Source organism: Engystomops pustulosus, chromosome 7, assembly GCF_040894005.1.
Source record: "Engystomops pustulosus chromosome 7, aEngPut4.maternal, whole genome shotgun sequence".
In the NCBI taxonomy this organism is placed as follows: Eukaryota; Metazoa; Chordata; class Amphibia; order Anura; family Leptodactylidae; genus Engystomops; species Engystomops pustulosus.
The window spans coordinates 178,160,202-178,177,051 of record NC_092417.1 but is presented as its reverse complement, the minus strand read 5'-3'; the positions used below and the strand labels follow the sequence as shown (position 1 = coordinate 178,177,051).

Here is a 16,850-nt window from a genome sequence, read left to right as displayed (position 1 = left end):
GATCTAAGGGAATCCCCATACACCTTGGATCAGTCGGATCGGTTCTGCAGAATCTGCTTCAGCTGCTTTGTATCCTTCCTCAGGACGTTCTTTTCCAGGTTGTTCCTCTAGGATTGTCCAGATTTCCTGTATATTAGCACATAAAATATTGACCCTCATATTTTTGCCCTTTTGCAGAGTGGCTGATCGTCTGCGTGTCGCTGGTGTGTCTGGGTCTCATCTTCTCAGTCTGCATCGCCCTGAACGCCCGCAGGATGTAAGTTATATCTCCCCGATATGTGATTATCATCAACTTCCTGTATCTGCTTGTAGGATGAGAACAATATCACGTCTGTATTTCAGCATTGGCCATACGTGGTATTACAGCTTACACCCTATGCACAGTACATGCAACTTACCAGCAGGTGTGACCACTTCTCCAGCTTCACTTAGCATTGTGTCCTCACACTGCTGTGCTCTGTGCTCTCTGCAGCCAGTGTTATGTATTGTCCCTGGAGAGATGTGTAATCAGACCTCACACTGCTGTGCTCTGTGCTCTCTGCAGCCAGTGTTATGTATTGTCCCTGGAGAGATGTGTAATCAGACCTCACACTGCTGTGCTCTGTGCTCTCTGCAGCCAGTGTTATGTATTGTCCCTGGAGAGATGTGTAATCAGACCTCAACATAAAAAGAAAGAAACACAGTCTGCTCACCGATGTTGCATGTGTAGATGTCCTCCGTGCTGTAGATCCTCTCCTGGACTGGAGATTGGTAGTATTGCAATACGAAGGTTTGGGGATCCAGCTACAGGAATTCAGACACCAGTCTTGAAAGTAGAAAACTACATGCTTTATTGACGGACCTTGGTCACGAATACAAAGACTCCTTTTGGCATAACAGTTTAAAAGTACTTCAGCAACGCGTTTCAAACGCACAATGCGTCCTTCCTCATACAGCCATGAGGAAGGACGCATTGTGCGTTTGAAACGCGTTGCTGAAGTACTTTTAAACTGTTATGCCAAAAGGAGTCTTTGTATTCGTGACCAAGGTCCGTCAATAAAGCATGTAGTTTTCTACTTTCAAGACTGGTGTCTGAATTCCTGTAGCTGGATCCCCAAACCTTCGTATTGTAATCAGACCTCACACTGCTGTGCTCTGTGCTCTCTGCAGCCAGTGTAATGTATTGTCCCTGGAGAGATGTGTAATCAGACCTCACACTGCTGTGTTCTGTGCTCTCTGCAGCCAGTGTTGGGTATGGTCCCTGAAGAGATGTGTCATTCTGCAATATCAATCCATATATCACAATCGTGCAGTAATATCTGGATTATACATCTCTCCAGGGACAATACATAACACTGGCTGCAGAGAGCACAGAGCACAGCAGTGTGAGGTCTGATTACACATCTCTCCAGGGACAATACATAACACTGGCTGCAGAGAGTACAGAGCACAGCAGTGTGAGGTCTGATTACACATCTCTCCAGGGACAATACATAACACTGGCTGCAGAGAGTACAGAGCACAGCAGTGTGAGGTCTGATTACACATCTCTCCAGGGACAATACATAACATTGGCTGCAGAGAGCACAGAGCACAGCAGTGTGATGTCTGATTACACATCTCTCCAGGGACAATACATAACACTGGCTGCAGAGAGCACAGAGCACAGCAGTGTGAGGTCTGATTACACGCCTCTCCAGGAACAATACATAACACTGACTGCAGAGAGCAGAGAGCACAGCAGTGTGAGGTCTGATTGCACATCTCTCAAGTGATAATACCTAACACAGTCTGAAGAGAGCACAGCAGGGTGAGGACCCGCCCCCAGTGCACTTAGAAAATCTGCAATCCTGGAATATAAATCCATATATCACAGTTTTGGGCAGCACATGGTATAGGTGGGGGGGTCTTTAGGCAGAATTTGGAGTGGGGTCCAGCAGTTTCCCCTCCTCCCCCATTAGGGCACTATTCACACTGGTCAGTGGAAGACGTCATGGACTCTTTCTATTGTTCCTGTAATTTCAACTCCTGTGGACAAAATTGAGAAAACCTCCCCGGACCCCCAGTATCTGGAATGTTTTCTGCTCCTGATGAGAAACATCCGAGGAGAATGGAAGGAAGTGCAATAGTCTGCAGGATCCAGGAGGGGCTTGGCCTCGCAGATTTATCCTCAGCTCCTGGATTGTCTGAGACTCTCAAACATCTGGGGAAGCCATTACATTATCTCACAGCACAACCACAAAGGCTGACACTCACTTAACCCTATGAGGACAAGGACAGGTTTCTTGATTTTTTTCCCCCCATTGTTTTATTACGTGTTCTGTAATCCATTACTGTATTATTATTCTATCGGAGGAGACAGGTGGGGATTTTTTAAATTTTTTTGGAAAGATGAGATTTTCTATAATTGGTACCATTTGGGGCATAGATGACATTTCGATTAATGTATCCTTATTTATTCATTATTTTATTTGTATTTATTTTGTCCATTTTTTTTTAAATTTAATGTATTTCCATTTTTTTATATTTTTAAATTGATTTTATTTACCGTATATATATATATATAATTTATTTTTATTTATTTGATTTTTGCATTTCTTTTTTATATATTCATGATATTTTTTTATATATTTGAATTTTTTATTATTTTGTCATTTTTATTGTTATCTAATTATTATTGATTTATTGATTTTAATTATTATTTTGTTTTTATTTATTATATTGTATTTATTTTATGTATTTTTTTGTTATTTTATTTTCATTTGTTTGCTATGTATTTCTTATTTCATGTATGATATTTTTATGATATTTTTAGTTTACTTTCAATTTAATGAATTTATTTTAATTTATTATTCATTTATTAGTTTTATTCATTTACGATATTTTATATATTTTTTTTTAACTTAATGGTTTATTGTTTTATTTTTATTCATTTATTGTATTTTATTTATTAGATATTTTTATCTTATTCTTTCCTATTTATTTATAATATTTTTCATTTATTGTTTGATTATTTTTGAGGCAAACTAAGCAAAAGCTGCATCATTTCTGTGAATTTTTTTTTTGTTCTGTAAATGTTCATATGATAAATGATGCATGAGGCGCAGGATGTCAATACCAAATGCATATTTTTATCTCTATCATTTTATTCTCAAGTATTTTGCCATTTTTGAGTATGTTGAAGCTCCTAATGCAAAATCTCTACCAGACACCCAACTATAATCTGTTATTCCCCTAAAATATGGACACCTTATTCCCATCCCCTCCCAAAGCTTCTGGGCTTGGATGTGACCATACAATCGGCACCTATCCAGGGTCCTTCATCAGGCCACAGATACCAATGCCGGCCTATTGAAGTATCCCTTAGATGCTGTGGTCACCAGTGCCCATGGTATCAGAAGGGTTGTACACCTACTCCTTATGGCCGACACTTGAGTTGGCGCCATGTCAATGTGTAATTGGTGTGAGGACATGCTACTTTTCATGCTCTACATGTCCAGTATAGTACCACCATAGGTTACTGCATGGATTGGGTGGACATAGATGGCTGAAAGCCAAGATTGAAGATGACTCTCCATCTCGGTGGCTCGGCCCTCATAGGTTGTAGTATCTCTGGTATGTCCCGGGCCTGTGTTTCCTATTAGGCTCCACACATGGCTTCAATTTGACTTTACTTGAGTCAAGTCCCTGAGAAAAATTTAGCAGAAATTAAATTGAAAAACCGCACGGATTCTCTCGCTCCCACATTACAATCCATGGAATGCTTTAATTGGTATTTTTGAACATTTTTTGGATGTAAATGAAGCGACGGCCTATGTTACATGTCTTCATCATTCCACATATTCAGGACTGTTCTACTCATGTGATAAGAACATTGGTTTGCAGGGAACCTAGAAGAAGACCAAGGCCTCCGATGTCATAGACGTAGCATCATAGAAGAGTCCTCAGCATTGAGTTTTGAGGAAGAGACACATATACAGATCATGGTTAGACCAGATGTCTTGAGTCACCCATACACCTTTAAAGTGTTCAGCCATACGGTATTCCCTCCATCATCCCTATACACACGCACACACAGTTTGGCTTGTGATCGTAATGGGCTTCTACTGCTCCGTTGGGGGCCTACTTGCCATGAGAACCAAAGACTGGGGCATGTCCTTTCCCTTGATATGATGAAAGTTTGGAAGCCTCAATTCTCTTACTAATTAGTAGGTCAGTCCAAAATTGGTGGGACAACTTTTCTTTTATGGGGGTTTTAGAGGAGCAAGCCCATCATGATGTCAGAGACGTCTACTTGACCATCACGTCTACTTGGCCAAGCATAAAACCAAGCTAGGTTTGGTGACGACCAAACCCGATTGTAGACTAGATGAGGCCAGTCTTACTATTTTGGTGGCATCTGCCATGAGATCTAATCCCATGAGTTCAGTGATCTAATGAGTGTGGATAAGGAGTAGTTTAGAGAAACAAGCATTTGTACTTGACCAACAAGACTCTAGTGATTCTTGATGGTTGATGTCCACCATACTCAGATGTATTGATCAGAAGCTCATACACATTAGACCAAATGCGATTTTGGTAAAATGCCTTTGATCTTATGTCTTTTGGAAATTTCTTACTCTCCTAAAACATCTGTTGTGGGGGAAGTGATGTTAATTTTATCGAGCATGTAGATATTTAAGGCTGGTGTTTACTATTGGCCCTGAAATATCCACTTACACACCACCAAGCCAACAGTGGAGTCAGAGACAAGGCCAACCTTGGTGACCCTGTAAGTGGTACCCTATACCACCACAATCTCTACTGGGTATCTCATGATTTGATCTAGTCCTACCATCACTGACTAAACTGACACAGACTGTAACTGTATCACAAGCCAAACATAATTTCCAAGAGTTGACCAAAATATAAAAGTAGATACTCATATTGACCTCTTGCCTCAAGCAACTTCCTCAATGGTTAGGACACCAGGAGCTTCCTTACGGGTCTGAAGGATTTTCTGCTTTATGACATATTAAAATGCTTAGTTCTGATGGCTCATGAATGTTGCTTTGTTCTGTCATCTTCATGATATCTGACGACATGCATCTTCTTTATAGATGTGGCCAAAAGAAGAAGCTGGTGATTAACGGTAACAAAGGAGGTTCTCCAGAAGATGGAGTGATCATGGAACAGAACGGAGACACTGTAAAGTCTCAGGAGATGGTGCAGCTGGTGTCTCGGGACCAAACCAATGATTTCGGAGACGGTGACGCCTTGACGCAAGAAGACACGCTAGGAAATGCAAAAGACGTGAACGTCAAAATTTGAGTCTCGTCAACCTTCATGCCCTCAGAGTCAATCACGTGAGGGGAACCTAATGCAAATGACCAGAAATGGGACTGAAATGATCAAATATTGAGAGCCACTGATAGGACCCTGCGTTGATACTTTTGCCAATTTGCAAATCAAGCCAAAAATAGTTGGCTCCCCAGTGTATTATGAAGACATATACCTTTCACTTCTCATCTCTCGTCAAAATGCAGGAATGAAATGGGAGTGAAGGGTGGGTGTAAATGAAGGCCTGAGATGTGCAAAAAAGACTAAAATATGCAACTCAATGCTTGGTTCATAGATAGCAAACACAGAGAAACTAATCGCTCACTAGATATAGGCTAGATAGGATTCCACAAATCATGATTAACTCCACACCATATTCAGATGTAAGATACAATGTAAATAGGACAGAGTATCCCATATTTATAACACAGACATTTGTATATAGATTAGATCTTCCCAAAGCAAAATTTTTGTTTGAATGAAGGAGGTGACTTAGGGTTATGCCAATGGTCCAACCTCTGGAGTGGCCTAGGGTCATGACAATGGTCTATCCTCTAGAGTGGTATGAGGGTCATGTCAATGGTCCATCCTCTGAAGTGTTATGGGGATCATGCCAACAGTTCATCCACTAGAGTGGTCTGCAGGTCATGACTATGATCCATCCTCTAGAGGTCTCTGAGGGGTATGGTAATGGTCCATCCTCTTGAGTGGTCTGAGGGACATGCCAATGTCCCATCTCTAGAGTGATCTGAAGGATATTCCAATGGTCCATCCTCTAATATTCTCTGAGGGGTATGCCAATGTTCCATCATCTGGTGTGGTCTGAGGGTCATACCAATGGTCCATCTTCTAGAGTGGTCTGAGGGTCACACCAATCGTCCATCCTCTAGAGTGCTCTGAGAATCATGACAATGATCCATCCTCTGGAGGGGTCAAAGTGTCAAGCCAATGGTCCATACATTGGAGATGTCTAAAGATCACACCAATGGCCCAACTTCTGAATTGATCTCAGAATACTCAAATTGTCCATCTTCTGGAGTGAATGAGGGTCATGCCAATGGTCCATTACTACATACTAGAGTATCCCAATCGTCCATTTGCTGATAATACAATATTGTCTGCAGTGGTCTAAAAAAGATAGCCATGGCACATGTATCGGAGTCATCTAAGCTAGCCAGCTGTGTTCCTCAACTTGATTGGTCTGAGGATTATGGTCCATCCTCTAGAATAGCCTGTCCTACTTCTTGAGTTTCCAGTGACGCCCTATATTATGTGTATATATGTTCTAAATTTATGGAATACATTTTCTGACTTTGGCCTATAAAGATCTCCAAAAAAAAATGCAAGTCTGAAAAAACTTTTTGAATTCATTGATCAACCTTTATTTTTTTTGTTCTTTGTGTACAATGTGGACTCAATGAGACAGGCTTGGGTCAACAATGATGGTCTAGAGGACTGTGATAATGCAATGTACTTGGGAGATGGAGGTTTTTCCATAACTCAGGGCTATAGTGAATATGTGGAAGTTGTTTGGACTTAGGCCAGAAATAGCCATAAATGAAAGGTTTCTGAAACCCACAACCAAAATTACACCACAGTCAATGGTCCCGGACCATCATACCCCTTGGAGATATCTTGATTTGAGAACGTGCCTATCTGTCACTATATACAGTTGTAGCTCAGCATCTTGAGGCCCTCTATTCTCACCAAACCAAACGTCAACATTTTCGAATTTTTTTACTGTAGATAAGATATTCGCCAACCTAGACTTATCATTCATTGACTAGGCCATGGTCCTAAAGGACTATGGTTGGGCTCAATGAGGAATCCTTCAAAAGACATTGACCACATAATGGGATTAGAATAATACTGACTTCTCCAAAAGTAGGCAAATCCTTTAAATTTTATTTATTAATGCGTTGTACATAATACAGATACCGTAACACTATAACATAATACTTATTTCCGTATGAGATCACGGAAGGCAACATATGACAACCTCCAGTTGTTTTCAGAGCTTTGGGATTCAACCACGGAGATGATGAGGACGACCGATGATGATAGCTCCGATTGCTGCATATATTTGCTTCTATACTATGTGTTAATTTACCTTTTGCTCTTTAACACTTACGACATTAACCGTGACTATGAAAAGTTATTATTAGCAAGAATTCCTCAGATTTTCGCATCTCTGTAGGGCCGGGATGATGACGGGTATACATATGTGCGATATGTAAATCAGCTTCTTATGTCATGTCACTGGGTAGCTTAGTTTCTGCATTTTCAGGTGAAAGCGTTGATAATAAAGCAATATTTTTACATGTTACTTCATTTAGACTCAACTATATTTAACATCTTACGTGTAAGCTGATGGGAGTGTGAGTGCTGATGTGAGAATACTTGTCAGTACAGAAGTGTCGACCTAATATCTTCCACTCTTGGCTCTCATGCTGTGATGAATCTACAACTCCCAGCATTGGTGGTCAGGACTACACTAAGTAAGGCCATGCTAGGAGATGTAGTAGTCCCCAATGACCAAAAATATGAGATCTGATGCCATCTTAGAAGACCTCTTTCTTATTTGTAGATCCTGTTGATTTCAGGAAGTTTACACATTGGAAAGATTTCCAATAATCAGATTTTTTGGCAAGTTACAATAACTCATGTCCATCAGCAGAGACCTCACTAGTGGTCAAAGTATCAGCTTGCCATGCTGGTTTTCAGTAGACCTAACTCTTGTCCATGACCACCTCTCCACCGAAGTCAATCACAGTAGAAGTAAGTCGGCACCCTAGACTTGCAAATCATAGGCTTCCGTTATTTCTTTGACTTGAGCAGAGTGGTGGATGTGTTTGCTTCTTAACGCCAGTAGTGATCCCTTACATTATTCAACAACGTTAATTTTATAGAGAATATCTCTCACGGACACAGTCAATTAACTTCATATGCATCTGGACACCATTTTTAATCTCCATATGGTTCTGGACACCACTAGTTATCTCCATATGCATCTGGACACCAGTAGTGATCTCCATATGTCTCTGGACACCAGTAGTGATCTCCATATGTCTCTGGACACCAGTAGTGATCTCCATATGCATCTGGACACCAGTAGTGATCTCCATATGCCTCTGGACACCAGTAGTAATCTTCATATGCCTCTGGACACCAGTAGTAATCTCCATATGTCTCTGGACACCAGTAGGGATCTCCATATGTCTCTGGACACCAGTAGTGATCTCCATATGTCTCTGGACACCAGTAGTGATCTCCATATGCCTCTGGACACCAGTAGTGATCTCCATATGCATCTGGACACCAGTAGTGATCTCCATATGCATCTGGACACCAGTAGTGATCTCCATATGCCTCTGGACACCAGTAGTGATCTCCATATGCATCTGGCCACCAGTAGTGATCTCCATATGCATCTGGACACCAGTAGTGATCTCCATATGTCTCTGGACACCAGTAGTGATCTCCATATGTCTCTGGACACTAGTAGTGATCTCCATATGCATCTGGACACCAGTAGTGATCTCCATATGCATCTGGACACCAGTAGTGATCTCCATATGTCTCTGGACTCCAGTAGTGATCTCCATATGTCTCTGAACACCAGTAGTAATCTTCATATGCCCCTGGACACCAGTAGTGATCTCCATATGCCTCTGGACACCAGTAGTGATCTCCATATGCATCTGGACAACAGTAGTGATCTCCATATGCATCTGGACACCATTAGTGATCTCCATATGCCTCTGGACACCAGTAGTGATCTCCATATGCCTCTGGACACCAGTAGTGATCTCCATATGCCTCTGGACACCAGTAGTGATCTCCATATGCCTCTGGACACCAGTAGTAATCTCCATATGCATCTGGACACCAGTAGTAATCTCCATATGCATCTGGACACCAGTATTGATCTCCATATGCATCTGGACACCAGTAATAATCTACATATGGCTTGGACACCAGTAGTGATCTCCATATACTTATTCACACCATTAGTGACCTTCATAAGTTTATGGACACCTGCAATTATGTGCAGATAATTCTGGACACCAGTAGTGATCTCCATATGCTTATGGACACCAGTAGTGATCTCCATATGCTTATGGACACCAGTAGTGATCTCCATATGCTAATGGACCAGTAGTGATCTCCATATGCCTATGGACACCAGTAAAGATCTACTAATACTTATTGGCACCATTAGGGATCTTCAGGAGCTGTTAAACATGAGTATTTGCTGAACTGAGAAATGGGTAACGTATATGACATCTCAAAGCCAATCATTTGAAATTTCCATAAGGGGTTTTTCTACATTGGGGGTTTTCCACAAAACAGAACAAAAATGGACTAGAACCCTGACTGACCTCCACCATGTGAATAATGCTAGAGGTTTTAGAGCAACTTGCTGCCTATGGGTCAAGCCACATAGAGAAATGCTCTTAAATGGCATTTGGGATGTGGGGGTCACATCATCAATTTTGCATGTTCATTTGGAAGTTTTGTATTACTCTTCTGGATGTCAACATCATCAAGGCCTATTTCCTTCCCTGAGATCTTTGTGGGTTGTGACTGTCTTAAAAGTTTGTTGCCAAAAACATGAAGAAAAAGTGGTCAACGCGGACAAAACCTCAACCACTAATATATTTCCAGTTGTTGCTACACCTGAAACTTTCAGGCTGACTTTCCCCTTTAATAAATATATATTTTATGGCAATGCCAGGGTGTGGTGGGGATTGTCCACCCCTCGGTTGCCTAACTTTTATGAAATGTTTGTCATGGACCACATTCTCAAACAAAAATCTTACAAAATGATCCCAATAAAGGAGACGTCCTGCAACGTGAAGTTGTGTTGAGTTTCGTTTCTTGGTTGTTGGGCTGGTATCGCCTTGGCAATCCAGTTCTTCTTGGCAAGCCAGGGCACATTGTGAATACCATCACGCACCTGGCACAGTAGTTGTTTATGCTATTAAGTGGCATTACAAAATTTTATATTCAGACAGAAGCAGTTCTGAGTAGCGTTCATGTCGTGGAGAACGAGGAACCATGTGATCATTCCTTCAGAATCTCAGGAGACACCTAGAAATTATTTTACTAAAATAGTATCACATGTTCACTGGAAATGCGGTTTAGCTCCTTTATGGGATGACCTGTAATAGTCAAGTATCAGGTCATGGATTGCAACCTGACTCTAACCATTGTGTTTTAGGTGGTCCAAAGATGATGGTTCAGAAGACTAGATCTAGTAGCAGATTTGGTAGTGGGCTAGAGCTGTTGGAAGTTACACCCCGGTACGTTGTTGATTATACATTGTGTTGTTGGACCTGCACTAGGGAGGACATTACGACCTCATAGACAATGCCTCTTATCAAAGTTACAGGTCTAGGTGTAAGAAGATCGTCAAGAACTATCTCTGTACTGTCCATTGCGGTTTGGTACTCCACTCGTTACTTTGATCCCCCCCCCCCAATACTGACCCTTGTGGTTCCCTATTGGTAATTGTGATCTAATGTCCCGTTGATGACCTTGGAAGAGTCCAGATACACAACATTCTGTGCTATCTTGGAAGAGTCCAGGTACACAACATTCTGTGCTATCTTGGAAGAGTCCAGGTACACAACATTCTCCGCTATCTTGGTAGAGTCCAGATACACAACATTCTCCACTATCTTGGAACAGATACACAACATTCTCCACTATCTTGGAACAGATACACAACATTCTGTGCTTCACTGAGGACCAGTCTAGAGTTTACCTAACCCTACAAGCTGATTTAAATGGCCGACTCGTACCACTACTCCATGTTTAGCTCCATTAGCTGGTGTGTGAAGGTCTCGGAAGACACTCTTGCGGCATACCAACTTTGTTTGTACACTAGGCGTAGTGTTGCCCAGTAAACACTCATCATCATGATGATCAGATGGCACCATCTCGATTACCACGACCCAAAAAAATCATCACATAATATGCCCATTATATCCGAGACTTCAAAGCGTAAAAGAAACATAAAATGTAGCAAAAAACCATCACTTCAACAAGTCTCATAAGAAAGAACAAAGCAGAAGATGAAAGCCTAACGCGTCGGGAACCTCGGGGACAGATTGCTCCAGCTCCACCCTGTTCTTCCCGTGACTACTGGGTGATGATTACAGCAATTAGTTCTAGAGTTATGGGTCAGTACAATACACGGGAACATGGGAGGGAAGGCTTTCATCAATGGGGTCAGCGAGCCTGTTCATTCAGTGAGGATCGTAAATTCTGAGAAGCGAATTTTGACTTAATTACCATCATTTATGAAATTAGTCAGCTTCTCCACCCAAAATAATACTTCTGAATGCTCCTGTTCTTACCTTGTAAACCTATTGTTAGAGCAGCAGTTTGTGCTCCGGAGCTGCCCTTCACTACTTCTAAATGTAAAAAATCTAATTAATTAATTGGTGATGTAGCACTTTTTGCACATGTGATGAGTGATGAGCAATAAGGGGTGGGGCCTCAGACGAAAGGGGCGTGGTAACATCATGCCAAACAAATGAGATAGGAACCCCTATAACATTCTGGGGGCAGCAATCTACTGTGCAATGTGTTGTGATGCCTGGGATGCAGTGGTCACAGTTGACCAAGGCATCTTAGTGGTTAACAGCCATGTCAAATCTAAAAAAGAGGTAACAAGCATCTAGTTTTTTCTGTGTAACTACAAAATAAAATTACTAAATGTGCACAAATAGAGTAATTTTTTAGATGGTTGGAGACAGATAGGTCTAAATAAGGGAAATGATTTTCCTTCCAGAAAGATGAGAGATTTCCATAAATATTTCACGACATTTCTAAGAAGCCATAATGATAGCTCATAATCTCTATTTTGGGATATTGTACTTCCCCATTGACGTTCTCTCCTGACAATTCAGCAGTCCTTGTTTTGTGTAATAGTATATATGTTACTTTCGAGGCAAAGATTGGGTTCATGGTGTTCGAGGGCACATAGGGCTTGGCTTACTATGATAATTTGTGTTTGCCCTTTATCACATATCTGCTTACCTAAATTTTATCTCAGTATCCAAATTTGGTACATCCTAGAAACTTACGACCATTGTCCATAAAATCAAACTTTGGGGCAAATCTCAGGTCTTGAAGGTGGCTACATAGTCCTCACATGGACAACTGCCCTAAGATCAGCCCCAACTCAAGACCATAAAGTAACCACCATTTGGCTGGGTCTAGACTTAGTGTATGTAAGTAGAGTCATATTGATTGGTCCACTTATCATTATTAGGATGGGTTAAAACCTTCTCATATCTCCAGAATTTTTGGCTCAATAGACATTGTTAAGATATGACAGATGTCTCAGTGACGTCTAGGGTGAAATTTTATGGAATATGTAATATACTAAGATAATTGTCTACCGTACTTGTGGTGTTCAATTAGGGGTAATCATCTTCTGTGGTGCGTGGTACATGTCTGGTCATGTTGAGTAGTTGCAATAGTGAGCAACTTCGAGTCTTATGACTAACCCTGTGTTTGTTAGAAGAACACAAAATGTAGGAGGCTTCAGACATTTTCTAGACTTTTCATGTTCTTCTCGATTTATCTGGTCTATTTGGGTGGTGCTCATAAACTCATGGGTCATCGGCACAGGATTACGATATTGGGGGTCATGTACTAAGGGCCCAATTTGCGTTTTCCCGACATGTTACCTGAATATTTCCGATTTGCGCCGATTTTCCCAGTATTGCCCCGAGATTTTGCCGCACACGATCGGATGGTGGCGCATCAGCGACGGCATGCACGCGACGGAAATTGGGGGCGTGGCCGAACGAAAACCCGACGGATTCGGAAAAAACGCAGAATCCGCGAAACTTGCACTTACCTTCACCAGGTATAGGCCGGTGAATTTCAGGGCATTCCGACGGGCCTTGGCGGACGTCAGCGCAGCAGCGACACCTGGTGGACGGCGGAGGAACTACCTTAGTGAATCCCGGCCGGACCCGAATCCACCGCAGAGAACGCACCGCTGGATCGCGAATGGACCGGGTAAGTAGATCTGCCCCATTGTGTTATATCATGGCCACCAGTATTTTGTAAAGGCTTATGGTCAGTTTGATCTACTGAGATGGACCAAAAGGTCAATAAGCAATAATCGACTCAGATTTGACCCATAAGTCCTTTGTCTCCGATTCCCCACCTGGTTCCTCACTTGTCTCACTTATTCCTCCGGCTTATCACTTCCTGTGTGTGAAGAGGAAACAGGAAGTAGAGACCAAGGAGATCTCTAGAAGCATCAGAACGAAGAGGGGGGAGATCAGTCAGATAAGTTAAACCCTTATAACATCCTGAGACCTAGATAACCCATAGACTTCAGCTACTTACAGAAATCTCATAATTGACTGAAGTGCCGCGTGTACATTTACCGTAATCAAAGTCTAAAGAATGATTAATAAATTCAATTCCCATTGGGCCGAGGTATTCAGGATAACTAATAAAGTTGTGCTTGATCTCCACCCTGGAAGATTGATTGGTTTTATTGGTGTCATGGAACATAGACTTCTCCAGAAAGCTGAGTCAGAGGTTGGGATGGTCGAAAAACAGGTCAAGAAATCTGGTCTACAACCAGTTGGGGGATTTTGCTTCTTCCTTTCCTTAAAGTTCTGGAGTAACTTAAGGTTTAGAGATCACAGTTTCGAATAGAAAAAATCTCTATGTAAAATTGTTTGCAGGAGTTCTCGACATGAATTGAATTGAATTGTAATATGGGAACTCCATTTTGGGATTGCTGCATTGTGTGGTCTTCACCAGCTCTCACTGATTGTCTTCTAGAAGAGTCAAGACGATCTACGGTAAAAATAGGTATCTACTGACCGATCGACGTTCACGATCCATGTCCACCCATCAGCCTCATGTGGTATGCAAGGACCTGTGTTGCAGGGCACACGGTGTGCTTCCTAGATACCATGATAGAAAGGATACCCATTATAAAGCGACATCTTGCCTTCGATGGTGGTCATGGCCACTGAGTTACTCACTTCCCTTGGCACACTGTGGGTAGAAACCTTTTCCTCCTCTCTCCTTCACTTTAAGGCCATAGGCTTTGGTGAAGGTCTCTGAGCACCAGCTTCTCTAATTGATGAGTTTCTGTTTGCTAACTGACTTCCACACTCCTAATTTTTGTCCTTGTCCTGTTCTTTGACTAGGATTCTGTACCTCACTCCTGTCCTGCATATTCTTCCTCTGCTTGTAATGACCATGCACCAGTCCACCATGACCTATAAAAAAACCTCTTTACTATACGTCAACTCCACTAGCCCTGGCCTTGGCCTGCACTTGACTACTCTCTAGTTCACCTGCCACCTACACCAAGACTCCTAGAAGAGGTTGTGGTCTCAGGATCCAAGTCCAGATTTTTATAGATGGTTTACAACTGATATGGTCAATCAGATAACTTTATTTAGAGTAACCATTAGCCAAAGGGGTCTCGGGGTGTAATGGGTGTACAACCTGCTGCCCATTCCAGGCTCTTGAAATTACTGAGGTATCAGATGGCGCCCATAGGATTCTTTTGGTGACATGTTCAGTTTTCATAGACCCCAAACTAGGGTTGGGAAATGGAGAAACTACCATGGTGCTAGTTTCATAGGGCCACAATCACCTCCTTCCTTACATGTGCCATAATGTTGCCAGGCGAACAATCAATCATTCCCTCCCCTTCCATAACGGAGCCCTAGACAACTGCCTATTCTGCCTACAAAATTTGAGGGCATTCCCCATAACACATCAAGGTAGATATCGACACAGAAAACAGCTTGCCTTGATCATGTCTGAACCTAAGACCCTAGTACGATGCTAAAACGGATGATATATATGAGCAAATGGAAATGATAGGGACAGATTTATCAATGTACCCTAGTTTTCTGCCCCGAAATAGGCGCCTATGTCCCCTCTTACTCTTCCTTAACTCTCAGTGGGTGTGGAGGGGCATGAGGGGGCATTCCTGCCCCATGCCTGTTCACTAACTATAGCCTAACCTTGAATGGGCGCAATTCTATACCAGGAAGGACCTGTAGGATAAATCCATTCACCCTCGGAGCGCTTCCTCCTTCACGCCATTCCACACCCACTTGCCACGGTCTTGGCGTAAGAAAGCAAATGGGTTCCAGAAAACTGGTGTACAATCCCCAATACATCAGCCTCATAGACTCCGCATTTATATGACATGTGACTGATTCCATGTACGTCTACGTGTTTTATGTCAATACACAATCCATCACTCACAATCCATTCCGAGCCTTCAGCAGCTCAGACGTCTTGTCTCTGTGGTATGTAGAGCAGGGATACGGCACATGTGGTTTACATCACGCATATGGCGTGCAGCTGTCTGAATATGGCTGTAGTCTCCATTTTATAACCTTCAGAAACAGTGAGGTGCCCGGTGCCTCATACCTGAGACGCAGGGGGTAGTGCACGTGTGTGGCTTCCCATCTATACCGGCCTTGTTCTACAAATCTCAAGAATCTGCTTCACATTTATAGATGGATTCAAGATTTCTCTTTCTAGTTTCCCGATTTCCTCGATTTGCAAAAACACTAAACCCCAAACTCTGATGTGCTTATTTCTGGTTGGGGGTAAATAAAATAGAGGACGAAAAAGTTTGACTTGAAACAAAATTAAACTACTTTGCCAAAAAAATACCATTTTGTGTGTACAGCTTTGTATCTCTTATTCAAACATTAATGTCTCCAAGGTAACAGACTACAAACAACCCTCTTGTAGTCAGGGCTGGACTTTTTTTTCACATTTTCACACTTCCGTTTTTTTTCTCCTCTCATCGGTAGCAGACAGAATTGGATGGTTGTAACAACTGACAACAAGAGTAGAAGACATGTGTAGTCTGTATCCATGGCAACACATAATTCTGCGCAGTAGTTTCTTACATAAAACGGCGTGATGCTTATAGCCAAAGATTTTTGTTTCTATTTTTATTTTAGATTCATTGACAGCCTATTTTTGGCCAAACACATTGCCAAGTAGCACGCTACTCCTCCGGGTTCAGCATTACACACGAAACACAAGGAATAGAGAGAACTTGCCCAATATTTCATAGAAATGACTAATTTACAGAAACTGATGAATAATTATCAAGATGTAAACGCCCACACACCCCGGGGGGAATATTACTACATACTGTACTGTATCCTGTCCAACCTTGGAGACTAGATAGGACATATCAGCCAAGCAGCTCCACAATGGACTACGATGTGGTCTTGGCCAATCAGGGATTGCATTGGGGCGTTATAGCAAACTGCTGAGCCTTAACCTTATTACTAAGTCTGTCTGCGTCCTCATGGGTCATCAAGTCTATACAAAGAATGCAGAAGTCACATAACTACTCAATAAAATGCGATTGTTTGTGAAATTTTGGTTTCGTAGCCCCAAGAGACGGAAACCACCAGCACAACCGAAGCCATCGGAAAGCTCCGAGCTGTGATATTCATGTATCCATGGTGAACAAAACAAACAAATGTAGAAACAAAGTAGAGTTCCCCTTT

The 16,850-nt window shown here is 42.0% G+C and overlaps 1 protein-coding gene across 2 annotated transcripts in view; it reads left to right on the top strand.

Annotated features, from left to right (window-relative positions):
* CD44 (CD44 molecule (IN blood group)) overlaps positions 1-7,624 on the top strand; it is a 62,551-nt gene extending 54,927 nt beyond the window's left edge. For both annotated transcript variants that reach the window (XM_072119057.1, XM_072119056.1), the window contains 2 exons: positions 178-256; positions 5,079-7,624. In XM_072119057.1, coding sequence (XP_071975158.1) covers positions 178-256; positions 5,079-5,289 — 290 coding nt within the window. In that variant the 3' untranslated portion in view covers positions 5,290-7,624. The remainder of the gene's footprint in view (positions 1-177; positions 257-5,078) is intronic.
* The last annotated feature ends 9,226 nt before the right edge of the window (positions 7,625-16,850 follow it).